Source organism: Myotis daubentonii, chromosome 6, assembly GCF_963259705.1.
Source record: "Myotis daubentonii chromosome 6, mMyoDau2.1, whole genome shotgun sequence".
NCBI lineage: Eukaryota > Metazoa > Chordata > Mammalia > Chiroptera > Vespertilionidae > Myotis > Myotis daubentonii.
The window spans coordinates 10,187,935-10,211,360 of record NC_081845.1 but is presented as its reverse complement, the minus strand read 5'-3'; the positions used below and the strand labels follow the sequence as shown (position 1 = coordinate 10,211,360).

Genomic DNA, 23,426 nt, shown 5'->3' with positions numbered 1-23,426 from the left:
GTGGTGGGCTTGATCCCCAGTGTGGGGCGTGCAGGAAGCGGCCCATCATGATTCGCTGTCTCCCTCTTCCTTCCTCTCTGAAATAAATAAAAATATTTTGTTTTCAAAAAAGAGAGAAGTAAAAAGTTAACTTTAAAAACACACACACACACACAAGAAATATAGTGCCGCCGTCTGGTCGGGAGATCGGGATGGAGGACTCTCTAGTTAGAATTTATTTCACTCTCTTTGCCACTAACTTTGCAAATAATCATATCCTGATATGTGGTATTTTTAATTGTCATAGGTAATTTAGCTTATTATGTATTTGTCATGTTTCCTAAGTCAATGTGTAACCTCTGGGACTTTTAAAAATATATATATCTGAATTCAGTCAAAGAACTTAATATTCATTTCTTTTTTTCATAAATTCCAGTTAAATGTATATTATATGCTTGGATTTGTGCTGTGAATACCAGGATGAGTGAGAGAAATAACACTATCTGGCACATGGTTAGTACTTAATATTAGCCATTTGACGTTTAAAAAAATGTTTTTATTGATTCCTAGAGCGAAAGGAAGGGAGAGGGAGAGGGAGAGATAGAAACATCAATGGGAGAGAAACATGGATTGGCTGCCACCTGCACATCCTACTGGGGATGGAGCCTGCAACCCTGACATGTGCCCTAACGGGCAATTGAAACAGCAACCTCCTGGTTTATGGGTGGACTCTCAACCACCCGGCCACACTGGCTGGGTAGCCATTTGACTTTTTAAAAAAATAGTATTTTAAACTTGGAAATTGTGGCCTTAGTGTTTAGTAAGGGAGAATGTTTAGATTTTAAAACTCTGCCAAGCATTGTCAGTATTCACTTTATGGAAGAATATTTGATTGAAAGTGGACATTCACATGCTGAGGCAGTATTAAGTGTGATTTAAGTTCCCCATGCACATAAGCTCAATATATTGTAAATATTTCTGTAAAATTTCTTAAAATGACCTGCTTGTTATTGCAGTATATACACCTGAAGCATTCTATATGCAAATTGTGTTTAAGTAATTTTCCACTGGTAAGTTATCTTAGTAGACACTTGGCTGTGGCAGAAATTTGTAATCAATCAGGCTTTTAATGTCTCTTCTTTTTGGGCCACATTTGCAGTAAGCCAAGACTACTAGTAGATCTTTTCCCAGTGGTTTTATAATCACTTTAATGTATTGCATTGCTATTCTTATTTGAAATTTCTGAAGATGTTTTTCTATCAGCAAATTTGGTAAGAAGTATTTAATATACATGTTGATGTTGCAAATACTTAGTTTTATATTAGGTCTATGGTAAGAGAAAATTAGAGTATGTAATAGCTTAGCCTTTTTGGAACACTTGTGTAACTTTAGTTTCAGCTTCTTGCTGACGTAATTCTAGCTAATGGATTTTACTTTTTCATATGAGTTTGTTATAAAAGTAATAGTTGCTCATGCAAAACTTTCAAATCGCATAAAATTTGAAAATGTCTCCCTTTTTTCCTGGTTATTCCACTGTTGTGTATTCTAATTAAATTTTTAGAAAAAGACTAAAATGTGATTATATTAATAGGAAGTGAAAAGGGGACCGGCAAACTGGAAGAGGAAGCAAATTACAGTGTTGATTTTTTTTTTAAGAAATGAAGTGCAGCCCTAACTGGTTTGGCTCAGTGGATAGAGCGTTGGCCTGCGGACTGAAGGGTCCCAGGTTCGATTCCGGTCAAGGGCATGTACCTGGGTTGCGGGCACAACCCCAGGAGGGGATGTGCAAGAGGCAGCTGATCGGTGTTTCTCTCTCATCGATGTTTCAAACTCTCTATTTCTCTCCCTTCCTCTCTGTAAAAAATCAATAAAATATATATATATATTTTTAAAAAAAGAAATGAAGTTCATGATTGGTTTTGTCTTAATATGATCATTGAAAATACTGAATTTTTCTCTTATAAGATGTACTAGAAACGTGATTGTGTATGAGTTCATAGCTGACATACAACTAATAGGTTATTTTATTTTATTTTTTTAAAAATATATTTTATGATTTTTTTACAGAGAGGAAGGGAGAGGGATAGAGAGTTAGAAACATCGATGAGAGAGAAACATCGATCAGTTGCTTCCTGCACACCCCCTACTGGGGATGTGCCAGCAACCAAGGTACATGCCCTTGACTGGAATCGAACCTGGGACCCTTGAGTCCGAAGGCCGAGGCTCTATCCACTGAGCCAAACCCGTCAGGGCACTAATAGGTTATTTTAGACTGTAATGGTATATCTCATCATTTATGTTGTGATGACAGCTGCTCTTAAGTAACTTAGAACAGTGGTCTAGATCTAGAGCCTAAGCATGCCTCACAATCTCCTGGTCACTGGTGAGCTCATTAAAACCCAATTAAGGAAGATTGCTGAGGCGCTCAAGAATTTGTACAATTGACCCTTGAACAACACGGTTTTGAACTGAATGGGTCGACTTATAAATGGGTGTTTTTTTTTCCAGCAACTATACAAGCAGCCCTTCGTATCCCTGATTTGGCATTTTCAGATCCCTGATTGAAAGCAGTATTTCCCATCGTGATTGTGAATCCGAGGATGCGGAGGGCTGACTGTGTGTATTATTTTCCGTCATTTTATATAAGGCACTCAATTAAGCAAAACGTCCGCGGATTTTGGTATCTGAAGGGGTTTCTGGAATTAATCCCCTGACGATACTGAAGGACAACTGTAGTTACGTTTTGGGGGAATCAAAAATTATATACAGATTTCAGCCAGGGGTGGGGGTGGGGTGGGGGTGGGGTGGGGGCGGTATCAGTGCACCTAACCGCCACACTCTTGTAGGGTAACTGTATTTCTAAGGCGTTCCTAAGTAAGGCTGCTGCTGCTCAGGGACTGACCACATTTTGAGACTCTCTGGCGTGGAGAATTTGTGTGCAGAGAATTGAAAATTACAAGGTTAAACTCTGCCAATGTTTCAGTTGAAAAAGAGTTTTATACTTGAATAAAATGAAATTTTAAAAAACGTCTATAGCAGTCCTGCCCAATTGAGTTAGTTCTCTGTCATGACTGTTTCTTTTCTGTTCAGTACTGTAGCCACTAGCTACATGTGGCATTGAGTATTTGAAATGCGGTCAGTACAACTGAAGAACTGGATTTTTGTGTTATTTAAATTAACAAATAGTCACATGTTAATGGTTACCAAACTAGACAGTGTGAGGCTGTAGAAATGAAAAATATAGTTATTTTATAATTATGGGCTAAAAATGTGCTCATGAAGCAAATTGATGTAAAACAGCTGTAAGCATGTTTAATCTAGAGAATGTGACCATTTAATGTTTATATTAGAGTTTGTTTTCTATTTTCATGGGGATAATTTCAAGCTATGGTAAAAATGAGGAAAAGAGAAGGGGGCAGGACTGGATGAGGTTGAGAGAGAGAGGTGGTCTCCTAAAGCAGGTCTCCAAGCCAGAATGTTTGTGGAAGAGTAACTCCACCCCCACCCCCCACCCCAAGGGCTGACATGTAGAGCAGTGAATCACTCGGACAGAGACTTTTCAGTGTCCCCACTGAAGACGAGGGCATCCTCTGTTAGGGATTATATTAATGAAGGTATGTGTGGGGAGTAGGAAAACCCAAGAAAAGGTGCTGGAGCCGCAGGTAGGCACAGCTGACTCCAGCCAGGTGTTATTAAGCCCTTACAGCTGAGAGATTGCCTGCAGAGGACCCAGGGGAATGACAGCCCTGCCCTCTCCTTTTACCCTGGCAACTGCCTGCCAATCGTGTTGTTTGTAGACATACGTACTTATGACTTTTTTAAAAAATGTTTTTATTGATTTCAGAGAGAAAGGGAGAGGGAGAGAGAGATAGAAACATCAATGATGAGAGAGAATCATTGATCCGCCGCCTCCCACTGGGGATCGAGCCTGCAACCCGGGCATGCGCCCCTGACTGGAACCGAACCCAGAACCCGTCAGTCCACAGGCCGAAGCTCTATCCACTGAGCCAAACCAGCTGGGGCACGTACTTATGACTTTTATCACACTCATCATCTCCATCTCACCCCAAGCTTCTTAAGCCCCCAACATATAACTTCCATAGAGTCTAGCATTCTCCCAAGGGTTTGGAAACATTTTACCCAAGTTTGCTTTAGTGTCTCATTTTGAACAGCATTAAGTCCAACACACCTGCATAACGGTTACCAGCTTGCAAGTGCTAGCTAGAGCTTGGTGCCTTGGTTTTACTCCCAAATTAGTCTGTCCGTCACATAAATGCTCTAGGGGTGAACCTAAAGTTGTCATGCCTGCTCTTAACCGCAGGCCCATTAAGGTCTCATTGTTAAACCCAGGCTTCTCAGAACAGTCACAGCCCCACTTGTTTGCATTTCTGTTTTAGAAATCACATCCCTTTGTACAAAGACAACATTTCTAGGGTCCTTTTATTTCACAAAACTCCCTTCACATCCATTGCTTCTTGATTGATTGCATTTGCGTTGCTGAGTCATCCATTGGAGCATCTACCATGTGCCAGGAATACACTCCAGACAGAAATCAGGGAAGGGAGTATCAGAAGTGTTTGCAAGGGCTAGAAGGTTGCAATTTAAAATAAGGTAGTCAGGGTAGGTGATGTCTGTTAAGAAATTGTTGACATTTGAGCACTTAAGTAGTTTTGGACACATAATTCCAGGTAGAGAACAGTTGTCATAGAGGCCCTGGGGCAGGAACAACTAGGGTAGTATTTCCTGGAGCACCAAGGTAACCTTGCAGAAGAAAAGCAAGTAGAGAGGGTACCGCTGAGGGTAGAGAGAAAGTGTAGATGGAGTCTGAGAATCCCTGAGACCTATCAGAGGCCCAGGTGGGCCATTTCAGGAACTTTAAGCTTTTACTTTGAGACTTGGGAGTTCCTGTAGGTTTTAAGCTGAGAACAGTGAGAGTTGATTTTCAACCTAAAACACATACTCAGGCTGCAGTCTATAAAACAGACTGAAATGAAGGTGGTGGTCAGGGGCCAGGAGTACGAGCCAAGAGATCAAATTGGACACACCTGCAATCAATAACCCAGAACTTGCTTCTGCGGAAGTAATAGCCAAGGGGAGACATTGAATGATTAACTTGAATACATGTTGAAAAATAGAGCCAACTGAATTTCCCGTTAGGTTAGAAAGTCAAGGGTCACTCAAATGTTTTAAGCCCAAACTAGAAAACTGTTACGTACTTTACATATTCTCATTACCCTCTCTCCCACCTCTGAGTGAAAGACAGTAACACTCCCCCCGCCCCCACTACACACACACAAAGGCCCCCAAAGGTGAGGCTCATAGTAGCACACCTCAGAGCCCTTGTTTTTCTCCTATACGCCCCCAAAGCTTAAGCAAAGACCAGCCTGGAGCAGTTCACCCTTCCTTCTCCCTGCAGCTCTGCAGCCCTTGCCCTCCAGCTCCCAGAAAACTTCGGACGGGAAGGTTAACTCTTAACTAACAGACTTCAAATGCTGTACTAGCCACTTAAAACGATACTAACAATTGTTCTTTTACCTAAAAAATTTCAATCCACTGCTCTAACATGTTAGTTATTTCTACTTTATTTCCTTTACATCCTGATTGTGTCATTTTGTGCATATACTGTAATGTATTGGATTATTGTCATTCAGTCAACTGTTTGTCTTACTGTATGCCAGGCACTAGGGATGCAGCAGTGAACAAATCAAACATCCACTCTCTCTCGTAGCTTACTTCTAATGGAGCAGACAAGTAAAATATATGTCACATGGAAAGTGATAAAGGGAAGGAGAATAGGGAGTGTGGCGTATTAGGCTTGCAGTTGTAGGGGAGGAGGCCTCACTGCAGTGTCATTTGAGCAAAGATTTGGTGGAGGGGAAGAAATTCAAGCCATGCACATAGAGCTGGGAGCTGAGCATTCCAGGCAGAGAAAATAGCAAGTGCTAGATTTGGATTTGGGGTGTGGGAGAAAGATTGGAGTCAAGGATATGAAACCAAGGTTTCAGGCCTGGGCAACTTAGAGTGATTAGCCATTTTCTGAGTTGGAAATAATAAATAAGTGGGCAGCAGGGAGTGTGTGTGTCTGTGTGTGTGTGTGTGTGTAGGGGGGGTGCAAGGAAGTGTGGGAAAGAAGTTTATTTTGGGGAATGTTCCGTTTGAGATACTTATAAGACATTTAAGTGGATACCTCTAGTAGGTATTTGAATATATAAGAATTATGATAATTTGTATCTTTCTGCAAATAAATTGTAATTTAAAATTCTAGTTAGAGTATCATGTGCTAGCTACTAGTAGCATAACTATGGAAAAGAGAATATTCTGTTAGTTTTATCATGTGCATTCAAGGGCCAAGTATAGCCAGCTAATAAAATTCTAAGAGACTGTTTTTAGAAATTGGGGCCTCACTTAGAATCCAGAAAATACTTCCTCATTTTAACTTTAAAAAAGTATCCTCACCTGAGGATATGTTTCATGGATTTTTAGAGAGAGGGGAAGGGAGAGAGAGTGAAACAATGATCGGTTGATTCCCGTACATGCCCCAACTGAGCATCGAAACCACAACCTAGGTGTGTGCCCTGACTGAGAATCGAACCGTTGACCCTTCGGTTCATGGGATGATGCTCAACCAACTGAGCCACATCAGCTAGGGCTGAACTATACATATATTTAAGAAAGATTAATGAAAGTAAGATCTCCCTGGCTGAGTAGCTCAGTTGGTTAGAGCATCTTCTCAATATGCCAACGTTATAAATTTAATCCCCCACCAGGGCACTTACAAGAGTCAACCAATGAATGCATAAATAAGTGGAACAACAAATTGATGTTTCATTTTTTCTCTCCCCCCTCACATACTGCCCCACCTCTCTAAAAATCAATAAAAAAATTATAACAGTGGCTTGAACAAAATCAGTTTCTGTCTCCTGTAACAATCCAAGTGTAAGCAGTTCAGAGCTAATCTGGTGGTTCCATGGTGTTGAGGACCTGGACGCCTTCTGTCTTGTTGCACTTCCTTAAGTCTTTCCCTCAACTGCAAGGTTGACAATAGTTTACTTCTATCATTTCCATGTTCCAGCTGGTGGGGAGAAAAATGAGAAAATTCCCCATTTCTTTGAAGAGCATGATATGGAAATTGTATACATAACTTCTGCATATGGTCCCTTGGCAAGAACTTAATTATAAGGCAACACATAAAGTAGATAATGCACCCAATTAAAGTTCTGTGAAAGAAAAGGAGTCCTGGCCACACATATATTTTGCTAAATGGAGAACGTGCACACACATGCGCATACATCTATATAACTACATACTGAAACAAGATTAGGAGAATTTAAAAGATTAATTTTTAGTTAAGTAATATGGTTAAAAAACAAAATAATACAGAAGGACTTATGATGAAAAATAATGGTTACATGCTGTATTCTTTCCCACCCCCTGACTAGAGTGAACCATTTTTAACTGTGTTTTTGGTTCTTGTAATTATCTTCATGTCTCTAAATCATATGCTTAAACTGCTGTCTTTGTTTTATCAACTTTAGACATCATTTTACTGACCTGCTAAGATGATGAGTATTTATACCCTATCAGCCTACCCTTCCTCATATAGTTAACATCATAATTTTTGCATCCTCTTTTGTGGTTACCTTTGTAACTTTGAGTAATATATTTTAACCTCGGTTTCTTGTTGCATAATTTATAAACTGACACTGCTTCTTAACCCTTCCACTTTGTAGAAAAGATATTAGGGATCGCTCATCTCACTTTCCAACTAATTAGCAGCTTTAACATGGTCAAAGTTAACATTTACATTTTGTTCCGAACAGTAAATCTTTTGTACTTTGTTGACTTTTTAAGTGTTGAAAATCAATAACCATCGTTTTTTATGACTATGTTAACACTTTGTTGAGCTATATAATGTGCTATGCGTTTATTCCCTGCTATTGTTTAATATCACAGATTCATTTACTGTTGAAGAGGAATAGTCAAATGTGTTTTTTTCCCTTTTTTACACTTCCCCAGTTGCTTGAAATTGTGCCATTTTTTATTTTCTTCATATCTAAATCATGACTCTTGTGTAGTGTTTTTGTTTGTTACTTGGAATTAATCTTCTTCTGTACCCTTCCTCACCCTTGAAGTAAAAGAAACATATACCTTCTTAATGTGGCTCTAATTTTTTTAGGAGTTTTCCTAGAGGCCTGGTGCATGAAATTTATGCACTGGGGGTGGGGGAGGTGTCCCCTCAGCCTGGCCTGCACCCTCCTGCAGTCTGGGACCCCTCACTCCTTACCACCCGCATGCTCGCTGCTCCTTACCGCTTGGCTCCCTGCTCTTTAGCACTGCCTAAGAGGCGGGAGAAGCTCCTGCCACTGCTGCTGCCCTCCCCAGCCATGAGCCTGGCTTCTGGCTGAGCCATGCTCCCCCTTTGGGAGCGCACTGACCACGAGCGGCAGTTCCTGTGTTAAGTGTCTGCTCCTTGGTGGTCAGTGCACATCATAGCGACCAGTCATTCCTCTGGTTTTTTCTGCCGTTCGTTTGATTTGCATATTAGGGTTTTATTATATAGGATTATATGGCTTATAGCTTGCATTCGATTGCATTCTCCTTTTGAATCCTACTAACTTCGCATCTGGATCAACCGCATATTTGGGCCAACAGTAGCCATTGTTATAATTATTTAATTAGAATCCTTGGTCTCCAGGGTGCAGGAAGATTGGGTATGTATGGTTCTAAAGTGGTTCACTATTTCAGAAAGCCTAATGGTAATTGCACGTTTCCTCATAATTAAGGCTATGCACGCAGAGTGAAACATTGAATTACTTTGCTCTTTGCCAGAAATATTTCAGGGCATTGGCAGTTGTATATGTCAGATTACCAAAAATGGGAAAATTATTTAATAACTTAGTAAATGTAGCTTGGTTTAGGCATCTTTCAAAATATGGAATTGTGGGCAAAAATAAATAATAACATTGTGGTGAAATTTTTGCAAAACACCGGTAATGGCCTAATAAAGCTTATTCTGAGCCATAATGTGTTCAAAGTTTTTCATAAATGACTTGTGAAATGCTTTTAAAAACCATTTAGGGTTTTTAGTAAATTCCATATTCCTCTATAGATTAAAGAAGCAGCCAAAGAAACTCGGGTTTGTAGAAATATATTAACTAACTTAAGGGAAGTAGTACCTTTAATTTACTTTTATTTTTAGAATATGTGTGGAGCGATATGTTTGATTTTAGATGTCACACTTCAAGTACCCATCTAGAGAAGAATGAATAAGTGAATATGATGATGGTTTTTAAAACTGATGGATAATTGGAATTATTGAGTGAGGCTGCTTAACATGAAAAAGATAAGGCTTGAAGTGATCCTGATATGTCTTTAGATGTGTAAAAAACATTGGCTAGATAGAAAATTCAGTATATTCTTTGTGGCTTCCGAAAGAGAGAGTAACACCAAGGGTTCATTTAAGTGAGTTATAAAGAGGGAGATTTCATCTTAATGCAGGAAAGTGTTCTGATAGAGTGGTCTGAAGGGCTGTATCACATCAGTGGAACTCTTCAAGTGGAGATCCTGGTATTGATTTATGAAGTTAGACTTGATGGCTTCTAAGGCCTCTATGACCTGGAAAGTCTATGAATCACCTCTCTGGAATTTGAATTGCATTCAGGGCTAATGAGCCACTCAAGAATTATTTTGGGACATGAAAATAGTAGAAGTCACTAAGCTATTTGAATATGTCAGTAGCAAAACAGTGGTCAGTAAGAACCTAATATCTTATTTTGAATGGCCATACCGCTTATTTGCTCTGTTAGTTTGAACAACTTAATTTCTTTTATTTTGTGTGTGTGTCATATTTGTATTGATTTCAGAGAGGGAGAGAGAGATATAAACATCAATGATGAGAGAGAACCATTGATTGGCTCTCTCCTGCATGCCCTCCATTGGGGGTCAAGCCTGCAACCTGGGCATGTGCTCTTGACAGGAATCAAACCTGGACCCTGCAGGCTGACACTCTACTCACTGAGCCAAACTGGCTAGGGCTCACTGTTTTTGTTTGTTTGTTTTAAATATATTTAGTTTTATAACTCAATCAGTGTAGTACTCTTTAAAAAATATATATATATATATAGATTTCAGAGAGGAAAGGAGAGGAAGAGATAGATAGAAACACCCTATCTAATAAAATAGTAATATGCAAATTAACTGCCACTCTGTGACAAAAGATGGCGGCGCCCATAGTGGCTGGGGCTGGATGCCCCAGCCACGCGGAGGGAGGGGAGGGGCCTCTGGCCAGAGGCCGGGGCAAGCAATGCTGGCATTGTTGCAGGCCAGGCTGAGGGGACCCTCTCCTCTCCACCTCCCCGTGCATGAATTTTGTGCACCAGGCCTCTAGTCAATGATAAGAGAGAATCATTGATTGGCTGCCTCCTGGAAGTCCCCTACTAGGGACCGAGCCTGCAACCCAGGCATGTACCCTTGACTGGAATCGAACCTAGAACCTTTCAGTCTGCAGGCTGACACTCTATCCATCCACCCAGCCAAACCAGCTAGCTAGGCTCACTGTTTTATTTTATGTATGTATGTATGTATGTATGTATGTATTTATTTATTTATTTTAAAATATATTTTTATTGATTTCAGAGAGGAAGGGAGAGATAGAAACATCAATGATGAGAGGGAATCATTGACTGCCTGCCTCCTGCACGTTGGACCGAGCCCGCAACCCAGGCATGTGCCCTTGACTGGAGTCGAACTTGGGACCCTTTGGTCCACAGACGGATGCTCTATCCACTGAGCCAAACCAGCCAGGGCTCACTGTTTTATTTGAGTAACCTTTCAGGTAGCTTGCCTAAGCTCATTTGTGTAGAAATAATATTTTCTATTTGTTACTTTATCCAAAACTTATAATATTTTAAAATGAAGAGATGATATAAGTTTGTCTGTTTACAATGTTTCTACAGTGTTTGTGAATTTTTAAAATTACTCTTTTATTTGGAGGGTTTGTATTTATACCTTTTATAATGTCTCTTTAACTACTTTTCTCTTATTTACCATCTGGTCAGTCAATAGTAAATGGCAACCTTTGATTCCTTCCATTACCTATATGACAGTGATCTAATTCTACTTTTGCCCTTTTTTCTCCTTCCTTTGTTGTTGTTGTTGTTTTTTTAATCCTTACCTGAGGATGTTTTTTCCATTGATTTCTAGAGAGAACAAAACATTGATGGGAGAGAGACACATCGATTGGTTGCCTCCCACACTCCCCACTAGACCTGGGGGACCTGCAGTCCAGGTGTGTGTTCTTAACCGGGAATTGAATCCACCACTCTATGGTCTGTGGGCGACACTCCCACTGAGAAAAACAGGCCAGGGCCTCCCATTGTTTTTCATTGCATTCGTTCTACTTCATCAGAACATGTAACTTTTAAATATTATTATCTTACCCATGGCTCCCCCCCTTATTTTAGTTTTTACTGTAGAATTGCATATGTGTCCTTTGCTCCTGTATCTCCGGTTATTTGTTGGTTAGATGACAAACATCTTCTAGAATATTCCTTAGGAAAGGCTTGTGTGTACAGCATTCCCTAAGTTCTTGCACATGCAGAATGTTGTCTTTCTTTCTGTAACCTTGATATTTGAAGGATAGCTTGGCTGGGTATGAAATCCTTGGCTTACATTATTAAAAAATCAGCTTTATTGAGGTAGAATTTATATGAATTCACCAAATTTTAAGGTTACAATATTAAAAATTTGACGAACAAATATAGTCTTAACTACCACCCTAATGGTTATAGGACAAGGGGTCAGCAAACTATAACCCACAAGCCAAATTGGCCTGCTGTCTCTTTTGGAAATAAAGATTATTTTAACACAACCATTAGTGTTGTGTCCTTTCATAAGTGTTGTCAGTGCTGTTCTTACAGTACGTTGGCAGAGTTGAGTAGTTGCAATGAAGACTATCTGGCCTGCAAAGCCTAAAATATTTACTATTTGGACCTTTACAGACATTTGCTGATATGTGTAAAGAAAATTTCTTTCACTCACCAAGTTCCTCATGCCCCTTTGCAGATAATCTCTTTTCACCCCCAATACCTAGCAACCACAGGTTGGCCTTCTGCCACTAGAGCTTTGACTTTTATAGAATTTGATATAATTGGAATCGTATAGTGTATAGTCTTATCTGGCTTCTTGCACTGAGATTAGTGCTCTTGAGATTCATCCATGTTGTTGGATGTATTAGTCATTTACTCCTTTTTATTGTGGACTTGCACTTTCCTTAAATTTCTTGAAAATGCAGCTTCATTCTTGTTTTTCTTTGTATGTTGGTGGTTGAAACCTTAAGAAACCTGACTGCCTAAATTTTTTTTTTTATCCCTATTAGGTAATTGAATCTTTTGCTTTGAAAGTTCTGAAGATATTTTTTCTTACCTTTAAAGTCTGATAGTTTTATTGGTGGATGTCTTGGTGTTGTTTCTGGTAATACTTTTACTCACTTTCTGCTAAGTTTTCTTAGAACATAGTTTTAAATATTAGATTCTGTTAAATCAGCTGAAATGTTTTTATTTGCCTTTTGTTTCCCATAGATTTGAATGGAGTTTTTTCTTTTTCCTATTTTTACAATTCAAGAGCAACTTTTGTCAGTATGGTGACTTGCAGTTTCTTTAATGACTGATGGGTGATATTGATAGTAGTAGTGGGAAAAGGGAAGGAGTTGGCGGATCTTGCTCTTTTGTTTCTGTGGGATCCTTACTTTTCTTCTTTCATTTCATTACCACTTCAAGAGGCACCATCCTTTCCCTGCTTACCAGATTGTCTCCCAGAAATAATGCTTCTACTGGTTGCGGCCTTTAGTCCCACTAATTTTTTTTTTAAACAACTTTTCTAAAGTAAAATTCCATACCATATCATTCACCCATTAAAAATTTTAAATGTAGTGGTTTTCAGCAAAACCTGTTTTGGTTAAAAAATTTATTTCTGACCGAAACCGGTTTGGCTCAGTGGATAGAGCGTCAGCCTGCGGACTGGAAGGTCCCAGGTTCAATTCCGGTCAAGGGCATGTACCTGGGTTGCAGGCACATCCCCAGTAGGAGATGTGCAGGAGGCAGCTAATCGATGTTTCTCTCTCGATGTTTCTAACTCTCTATCTCTCTCCCTTCCTCTCTGTAAAAAATCAATAAAATATATTTAAAAAAAAAAAGAATTGGATGAATATGGGGAGGACCTCAATTCATTAAAAAAAATTATTTCTGGATTATTAAAATCAAGTCTTACAGATTTTAGGTCTGTGAGTACAGGAACTATGCTATGTTATTTATTCTTACTAGAGGCCCAGTGCATGAAATTCCAGTCCCTCAGCCCGGCCTGCACTCTCTCGCAATCCGGGACTGCTGGCTCCTAACCACTTGCCTGCCTGCCTGATCGCCCCTAACCACCTCTGCCTTGGCCCTTGTCACCATGGCTTTGTCCAGAAGGACGTCGAGTCTAATTAGCATATTACCCTTTTATTAGTATAGATAATCCTAAGCATGTCTATGTCTGGTGTGTACAAGATAGTCAATAAACATATTGAGTTAATAAGGGCTTTATTGAAAAGTTAACTATGTGCATGCTACCATGAGGGTTCTTGAAATTTAACTTACTGCATCAGTGGTTCTCAACCTTGGCTGTACATTAGAATCACCTGGGAATCTTTTTTAAATATTGATTTCTGGGCCTCATCCTCTGGAAATTCTGTTTCTTTGTTATGGGGTGGGGGCCACAACATTAGTAACAAAGAAACAGAATTTCCAGAGGATGAGGCCCAGAAATCAGGATTTTAAAAAGATTCCCAGGTGATTCTAATGTGCAGCCAAGGTTGAGAACCACTGTACTAAATATTTAACCTTAAAGAATTGATAGGTGGGGGAGCCAAATATATATTATTAACCTTGCTTAGCTTTTGAAATTTTTGTTTCTCTTGGATTCTGTAATTTATCTGCTTGATTTTCATCCACCTCTGTGGTTGCTCCTTGTCATAATCTTTGAAGGCTCCACTTTCTTTGCATCTCAAATATTTACATTCGTTTTTCTTCTCTGTGTGATCTCTTCTGGCCACTAGTTCACTCCATTGCTTCAGTTGCCGTCTACATAATTAGAAATCTATACCTCTCCTAGATCTCCTTCCTGAGCTCCAGATTCATGTGTTCAACTGACTATTGAATATTTCCATTTGTGTCGTCCATAGCCCCTAACTGTATAAATTAGTTATCCTTTTCCTCCTTAACTCTGATTTCTCAGAAATCCTTCTCCCAGATTTCTCAAATCAATATATGACAGCATCTAAAACACTTTCCCCCTCCCCCTTTTCCAAATCTAGTCAGTCAGGTGTATATATATATATACAGGGTGGGGTAAAAGAAGGTTTACAGTTGTGAGTACAGGAAACAGTTTATTCTTATATTATTACTTCTTAGTTATTGTATTATTTTCCATATGAACAATTGGAAACCTACCTTTGCCCACCCTATTACCTTCCAAGTATGTCTCAAGTCCTTCAACTTCATTCTTACTGTTATCATTGAAGAACAGGTTCTGATTACGTGGACTATTGCAATAAATTCCGATTTTGTTCTCTTCCAATTCAGCCTCTACAGTGCAGCCAAAATAATTATTCTAAAATACTTCTGATCATCTTTTTTTAAAATATATTTTTATTGATTTCAGAGAGGAAGGGAGAGGGAGAGAGCAATAGAAACATCAATGATAAGAGAGAATCATTGATCAGCCTTCTCCTGCACACCCAGTGCAACCTGGGCATGTACCCTAACCTGGAATTGAACTGTGACTTCCTGGTTCATAGGTCCATGCTCAACTACTGAGCCACACCAGCTGGGCATATCTGATCATCTTATTCCCAGCTTTAAATATTTGCCTCATTCATTTCAGAAAATGGAATCATCAAGACAGATAAAGTATTTGAAGTAATGCTGGCTACGGACCGTGCCCACTATGCAAAATGTAACCCTTATATGGATTCTCCACAATCAATAGGTAAGCTTTGAATTTCTGAAAATGTCAGTTTTTACTCATTTACTCTATAATTTTTGTAAGTAAAAATAGACTAGGACACAGGTATTTATTATTGCCTTGCTGGTTTGAATGTTATACCTTTATAATAAAGCATTATATGCTTATGAAGCACCTTTTCTATTTTCTCAAATATATAATACTAGAGGCCCAGTGCACAAAAATTTGTGCACTGGGGGGGGGCAGGGGGGTCCCTCAGCCTGGCCTGTGCCCTCTCACAGTCTGGGACCCCTCAGGGGATGACCACCTGCTGGCTTAGGCCTGCTCCCCAGGGGATTGGCAATCAGACATCCCTCTGGCAGCCTGGCAGCCCTCGTGGGATGTCCACTTGCCAGCGGGGAGCAGGCCTAAACTGCAGTCGGACATCCTTAGTGCTGCTGAGGAGGCAGGAGAGGCTCCCACCACCACCGCTGTACTGGCAGCCATCAGCCTGGCTTGTGGCTGAGCAGAGCTCCTCCCATGTGAGAGCGCCCTGACCACCAGAGGGCAGCTTCTGCATTGAGCGTCTGTCCCCTGGTGGTCAGTGTGTGTCATAGTGACCAGTCATTCCCAGTCCTTCTGCTGTTAGGGTCAGTTTGCATATTACCCGTCTACTATATAGGATAGAGGCCTGGTGCATGAGTGGGGGTCCCACTTGGGTGCCTGGCCAGCCTGGATGAGGGGCTGATGGCTGTTTGCAGCTGGTCTCACCCCCTTCAGGGTGAGGGTCCCCACTGGGGTGCCTGGCCAGCCTGGATGATGGGATGATGGCTGTTTGCAGCTGGTCGTACCCCCTTCAGGGTGGGGGTCCCCACTGGGGTGCCTGGCCAGCCTGGATGACGGGCTGATGGCTGTTTGCAGCTGGTCACACCCCCTTCAGGGTGGGGGTCCCCACTGGGGTGCCTGGCCAGTCTGGGTGAGGGGCTGAGGGCTATTTTCAGGCTGGTGGGCTACTGAAGCTCCCAGCCTCTCCTTTTTTCTTCTTTTTTTTCTTCTGGGATTTATTTACCTTCTATGGCTGTCACTGGCGCTGAGAGCCGGCTTTAGCTCTGAGGCCTTTGCCGGCTGAAAGCAGGTACCTGGGTTTGTTTAGATTCTATAATTGAAACTGTTGCCATCACTGGCCACTCTAAGCTCTGAGGCTGTGCTGGCTGAAAGCAGGTTTCTGGAGTTTGTTTAGGTTCTATAATTGCAACATAGTTGCATCCGGAGCTCAGAGCCCAGCAGTGGCAGGCAGGGAACCTTGGCTTCCTCCATCACTGGAGCAAGCAAGCCTCATGTTCGTTTCAGCTGCCTGACTGCTGGCCGCCATCTTGGCTGGCAGTTAATTTGCATATCTCACTGATTAGCCAATGGGAAGGGTAGCGAAGTTACGGCTAATTACCATGTTTCTCTATTATTAGATAGGATATGTAGAGAATTTTAAAAACAAATTTTCTGAAAATATACTTTTAATGAAAATTTATGCAATTTAAGCTGAGTGCTGAGTTGTCTTTAGGAGCCTTAATGTTGACTAAGGTTGTTTTTCCCATTAGCATCAATTTTAAAAATTAGTACTAAAGATAAGTGTACTTAAGTTATCATTGACTTCTCTGCTTCACTTGCCCTGAATTTTTTGACTTGTGCTTGATTTTAGAAAGTTCCATATTTAATTCCTTCTCCTGAAGCAGGTTTTTTGCTGAACTGCTGAGCCTTGGCAGTGGGCGCCTTTGAGGCTTAGAAGTGCCTCAGGATTCTGTCGGCCAGCTGCCATGCTTTCTTCTTTTGAAGCACTATGACAGTCAGCAGAGAAGATCCTGGGGTCTTCTGAACCCGAAGGCACCTGCTACCACCGCTCAGTGAAAATTGCTTCAGAGGCAGAAGCGGGTAAATACATTTTGAGAAAGCAGTCCTGGAAGAAACAAATTGAAAGCTAAAAACTAAGAAAAGATTGTGTGCATTGACATTAAGTGAGGGCATAAGAGTAAATTGAAATAGTTTCTTAGTCTCTTAAGCCACTTTGCTGGTTGCTCTAGCTTGTTTATTTATTTATTTATTTATTTTTCTCTAGTTTATTTTTAAGTTGCCAGAAATATGAAGCAGTTTAATTTTGCAAAGATTTTGCATACCTATTATATATAGAAGTTTATTTTATTTTTATAACTCTGAAGAGAAAACAAGTTATAAACTTGCCGACTCAACTTACTGAAATTCTTCCTTTCTTAGCCAGGAGAAGAAATCTTTAAAAATAGTGGGTCTGTTGTACTAGAAGAGCACAGTAGCGTTTGGCATGATTGGATTTCCTCATTTTAACTGCTGCAGGACAAAGTTCAAAATAAGAGTTTTGTTTTCTTGTGATCATAAAAATGAAAATTATTCTGAAAAGTAACTTATGGATGTTAGAAAAGGAATTACATGGAGTATTTGGTATGCTTGTACAGCTGAATGTATCAGTAGTTCTCTTTTTTTGCAGGTTTCCAAGCAACAATCAGTGCTCCACACATGGTAAGTGAACTTTGGTCATTTTGACTAACCAAGTCATTTCATTCTCTAATCAAGCAAAAGAGCAGAGTGAAGCCACTGATTGACAGTTATATACAAGATTAGGAGTTTACCAAGTAACACTAAATAGAAATAAAAGATCAATTAATTTGTTACTTTTACCTTTATAAATGACTGTGAAGTACCTTAAAGAGTAACAGCAACAAATCATTGTGCTGTAATGGTTGACTTTTTCTTAATGTAAACAGTATACATTTCATTTGTAAATCCTTTAGAATTTATAAAGTACTTTTTTAATGCATCATGACTTTTATTCACAATGATACTTCTGTGGAGAAGGCAGGATAGGAACAACTGTTTTTCTCTCCATATTAATGATATGGAAACTGAGGAACCATGAGCTAAAAATAATTTCCAATGTCATGGGGCTAATAAATTCAGAACCCGTAGAATCCAGTACTTAATGGCGTTTAATCCAGAACTCTTTTTCATAGTACTGGTTGTTTTCACTCTTTAGACAAGAATCTTTGCAAAAGAATCAATATGATTTCCCTTTACTGAACCATTTTAAAGCAAATTTCAAACATAATATTTCACCCCTAGATACTTTAGTATAAATATAAAAAACTTTAAAAGCACAACTACAATACCACATCATACCCAACAATATTCCTTAATATTGTCTTAACTGGTAATATTGGTTGTCTTTAGGGAGTGAAACTGGTTGGGGATGGGAATGGGAATGGGGAAGGTTGAAACAGGGTTATGATAGAGATTTCACTATAAGTCCTTTTATAACTTTTGACTTTGCAGTAATTACATTTTAAAATTCACACATTGGAGATAAAAAGTTACTGAAACATTTTTAAAAAATATAAGAATTTAATCAAACAGTGAGAATTTTCTTAAGTAATTCCTGTGTAGATGTAAGTACTATATGTTTTCGTTGTCTTGATATATGACAGTAGTAGTAACATTGGTATGAAGTTGGCAACTTTATTCATATGCCATGGTATATATACTTTATATATTTTTTAAAAATATATTTTTATTGATCTCAGAGAGGAAGGAAGAGGAAGAAAGAGATAGAAATATCAATGATGAGAGAATCATCGATCAGTTGCCTCCTGCATGCCCCGCACTGGGGATCAAGCCCGTAATTTGGGCATGTGCCCTTGACCAGAATCAAACCCAGGACCCTTTAGTCCGCAGGCCGACGCTCTATCCACTGAGCCAAACCAGCTAGGCCAGTGGTCGGCAAACTCATTAGTCAACAGAGCCAAATATCAACAGTACAACGATTGAAATTGCTTTTGAGAACCCAATTTTTTAAACTTAAACTGTATAGGTAGGTACATTGTTATTAACTTAATTAGGGTCCTCCTAAGGCTTAGGAAGAGCCACACTCAAGGGGCCAAAGAGCCGCATGTGGCTCGCGAGCTGCAGTTTGCCGACCACGGACTAGGGCATATACTTTATATTCTTGAAAAAAGTGAATATTGCTTTGTTTTCTTTTGGCAGCATGCATATGCTCTAGAACTTCTATTTGATCAACTGCATGAAGGAGCTAAAGCTCTTGATGTAGGATCTGGAAGTGGAATCCTCTCTGCATGTTTTGCACGTATGGTAAGACCTTTATTTTTCATTCTGGCCCCAACAGAGGCATAGTTTTACATGTCCTACTTATGATTTGACTGTATATTTTTTTCATTACCAGTTTCTGAAGGTGTTTTGTTTTTTTTTAAAGAAATTCTACCCAGAAAGCAGTTGGAATATATATCACTAGGATTTTTTTTTTTTTTATTGTTATTGCAAGTGACAGAACAGTCTATCTAAACTGGCAGAGCCAAAGGGGAATTTATTTGGTTTATATCATGGAAACATTTAAGGTGTATCTGGTTTCTTGTGTGGCTGGATTCAGATCAGATATTGTTATTGACAGTGATTTTCTCTGTGGTCCTTGGTTTGGCTTTCCTTTTCTCCACATGTTGACTTCATTATCAGAGTGGCTCTTCTCTTGTGGTCAAAGATGGTATGGTAACCAGTAGCTCCCAGACTACATTCTTTCAAGTTTTCATCTGGCAGAAAATAAACACTCCTACAGGTTTATTAGGAACGAGGGTAGAGATTCCTTTACAGTAAGAAAAGTACTCTTAGAAAAATGCCTTGTTTATTATACTTCATTATTCACCAGAGGCTTATCTGGTAAATGGCTACCAGAGTGTAAGTCTGGAGGTCCATTCACACACCTTGAGGAAGGGTTCATCTGCACTCAGATAATCAAATCAAGTTAATTATGGAAAATCTTGTCCCTGGAGGCCAGATTGGAAGTTTCTGGTTTAGTTAAGTTGGGACTTATGGATCCATCTTGGACAAGAATCCATTTAACTTGCTAAATGTATAATCAGCAGACCACTAGCATGTAAGTTCCAGGGAGCTGGGAGTTTCGTCTGATTTTTCTCCTTGGCATGTCTTAAACATCCAGAACAGTGTCTTGTACATAATAAGGATTCAGATAGTTCAGTATTTTTAACTTGTTTTGTACAAGTTAAGCATCACCAGTGGGATGTAAGGGACTATTTTTTTTTAAAGCTTAGAAATATTTAGTGAGAGATTTTCTATATTTGACATATTTATGGTTTCAGAGGAAAATTTATTTTTTAAAAATCATTAAATTTTTTTAGTTTTCTTTTTAACAATGAAGTAATTTAAGTTAATGATTTTTGCACATTTAGCACGTGCTAGTCAGTGTTCTAAATGCTTTTCTTGTATTCTCTTATTCAATCCTCACATCATTTATGAGGTATATAGCTTTTACTTCTCATTTTACAAAGCTGAGGAACCTGATTCATAGAATCACTTGCCAAGGTTATACACTTGTAAGTAATGAAACTTAGATGTGAACCCAGGTAGTCCGACATCAGTCTTTATTATGTTAAAATTTTTTTACAATTAATGTTTATATTGGGGCCTTTTTATAATTTTTTATGTATTTTATACTTTCCACAAAATGGCAGTAGAATCAGGTATAAAAATCCCTATTAAAATTACTTAAATCTCTATAAAATGTCATGTAACATTTATATATATTTTAATATGTATATATTTTAATCCTCACAGGAGGATATGTTTATTGATTTTAGAGAGAGAGAAACATCAATCAGTTGCCTCCCATACTCACCCTGACAGGAGATCGAACCCACAACTTTTTCGGTGTATGGGACAACGCTCCAACCAACTGAGCCACCCAGCCAGAGCTGTAATTTTAATATTTAAAGTCACACTTCTAGATTTACTTCGAGTAAAAATGATTGCATTAGCTATTTAATATTGGCAGTTAAGTCCTCCATCATGGTGCTGGATTTAAAGATTATAAATTGAAGAATGATAGCATTTCTTTTTAGTATTATAATTAAAATTTATTCTAGCTTTTTATTTTTTTTATTATTTTTTTTATATATTTTATTGATTTTTTACAGAGAGGAAGGGAGAGAGATAGTCAGAAACATCGATGAGAGAGAAACATCGATCAGCTGCCTCCTGCATATCCCCCACTGGGGATGTGCCCGCAACTCAGGTACATGCCCTTGACCGGAATCGAACCTGGGACCCTTCAGTCCGAAGGCCGACGCTCTATCCACTGAGCCAAACCGGTCTCGGCTATTATAGCTTTTTAATTAGTGAAATATAATTAATTCATTTGTGAGTTAGAGTTGAGAAGGTTGTAATAGCTAAATAATTTATAATAAATCGAATTGTCTTCATTTCTCATTGCACAATATAACTTTACATTAGGAAGCACTTTAATGACATTTAGAACGACAAATTTAGACCATTGAGCTATTGAATTATTCTCATTTCCAGGTTGGAGCTAGTGGAAAAGTCGTAGGAATTGACCACATTAAAGAGTTAGTAGACGACTCAATAAATAATGTCAGAAAGGACGATCCAACACTTTTGTCTTCAGGGAGAGTGCAACTGGTTGGTGAGTATCAGAAAACTTAAAAAAATTTCCTCTCTGCAGAATTTGTATTTTCAAATGTTCCCAATGCAGCTAAATAATAGAGCTAATTACTGCATTTTTAAAACATTCACTTCAAAGTACTAAGTAAGAAAAACAGTTACTTAAAAATGTTATGCTAGTTCTATCTTGACCATTGGTGACATGACTGTTAACTGTTTCAGAAAGTGCCATGTTGAGTTAGTTCTTTCTTCATTGCTTTTTTAAGTAATGGCAAAGTAACAAGTATTCATTATAAAAAAAATGTAAACAGTGCAGAGATGTGTAAGATAAAAAAGGAAACCACTCCTTTTCCCTTTTAAGTTTTCTAGACATATAAATATATGTATGAATAAATAGCACACACAATTTTCTTTAACTCATACTATATATATTGACCTATAGTTTACTTTTTTCCATTCAGCAATATACAATGGACATATTTCCATAGGAGCACATTTTGTATTGTGAAAAATAAAAAAAACATTAAAAATGCATAAAGCATAAATGTGAAGCTTAATAAATATCTGTTTAATTGCCACACTAATCAAGAAATGGAACATTAAAAAAAAAAAAGAAAGAAATGGAACATTATTTGTACCTTGGATATCCTCAAGTTTCTTTTTCCTCATCATAACTCCCTCCCTTTTCCCTAGTGGAAACCAATATTATTATTTCCATGCATTTGCTACCTAATTGTACATCCAAAAAAAAAAATGTTTCCTTTAATTTTGAACTTTAGACAAATGGAATCATGCAGTATACATTCTATGATGATTAACTTCTTTCATTCAGTATTTTGTGTGTCAGATTCACCCATCTTTCTGCATACAGTTCATTTTTATTACTGTGCAGCATTCCATTGTAAGAACATCACCAAAACTTGTTAATTCTACTGTAGATGTGTATTTTGGTTGTTTCTAACTTGGGGATATTCACAATGCTGCTGTGACCACATGTATACCTAAGTCCAGATTCATATATACATTATACAGTATGTAGGAGTGTTATTGTATGTTCACAGGGTTCCCTTAGATATTGCAAAACTGTTGTTGTTTTTTTAGGTGATTGAACTACTTTACATTCCCACCAGCAATGTATCAGGGTTCCTATTGTTCTACATCTCTACCAACACTTGGCATTATTAGATTTTTCTTTGTGCCTACTTAGTGAGTGTATAGGAGTATCTCTGTGATTTTAATTATGTATTTTACTATTAACCAGTGAGGTTGAACACTTTTTCATATGTTTGGGCATTTAAATTTCCTTTTTTGTGAACTGCCTGTTCAGATACTGAGTTGTTTATATTTTTCTTTGAGTTGTAGAACTTCTAGAGACTAGCTCTTTGTCTATTTATGCATATTATAAATCTCTTCTCCCACTATGTGGCATGCCTTTTCACTCTCATATTGGTACTTTTTTGGTAAATAGAAATCTTAATTTTAATGTAGCTAGACTTAACAATTTTTTCCAGTGCTTCCTGTGTCCTGCTTAAGGCTACTCTGAAATCATGAAGACGTTCTTATTATTTTTCAAAAGCTTTGTTATTTTAGCTTTTCATACTTAGGTATTTGATCTTCCTGACATTGATTTTTGTGTATGTATGAGGTGTATGGGTCCAAGTATATATTTTTTCCATATGCATATTCATTTGTCCAGCATCATTTCTTTAAAGAAACAAAAAACAAACAAAAGGAGTTGTTTGTTTAAAAACAAACAAAACTATTCTTTCCTGCTGTAAAATCTTCACACTAAGTCGTTCTATCCGAACAGGTATTAAAAGCGTAATGTTTTTCTTTCAGTGGGGGATGGAAGAATGGGATATGCCGAAGAAGCCCCTTATGATGCTATTCACGTAGGCGCCGCAGCCCCCGTTGTGCCCCAGGCAGTGAGTTGTTTCTTTCTGTGTTTGTGTGCTTTATTCAAC

The 23,426-nt window shown here is 38.6% G+C and overlaps 1 protein-coding gene across 9 annotated transcripts in view; it reads left to right on the top strand.

The window, feature by feature from the left end:
- PCMT1 (protein-L-isoaspartate (D-aspartate) O-methyltransferase) overlaps window positions 1–23,426 on the top strand; it is a 38,950-nt gene that overhangs the window by 1,495 nt on the left and 14,029 nt on the right. For all 9 annotated transcript variants that reach the window (XR_009453364.1, XR_009453365.1, XR_009453366.1 and 6 more), the window contains exons 2-6: window positions 14,899–15,003; window positions 17,471–17,502; window positions 19,021–19,125; window positions 21,364–21,484; window positions 23,302–23,387. Coding sequence is in view for 4 of the 9 variants with exons in the window: in XM_059700068.1 (XP_059556051.1) it covers window positions 14,899–15,003; window positions 17,471–17,502; window positions 19,021–19,125; window positions 21,364–21,484; window positions 23,302–23,387 (449 nt within the window). In the remaining 5 variants the exon portion in view is untranslated. The remainder of the gene's footprint in view (window positions 1–14,898; window positions 15,004–17,470; window positions 17,503–19,020; window positions 19,126–21,363; window positions 21,485–23,301; window positions 23,388–23,426) is intronic.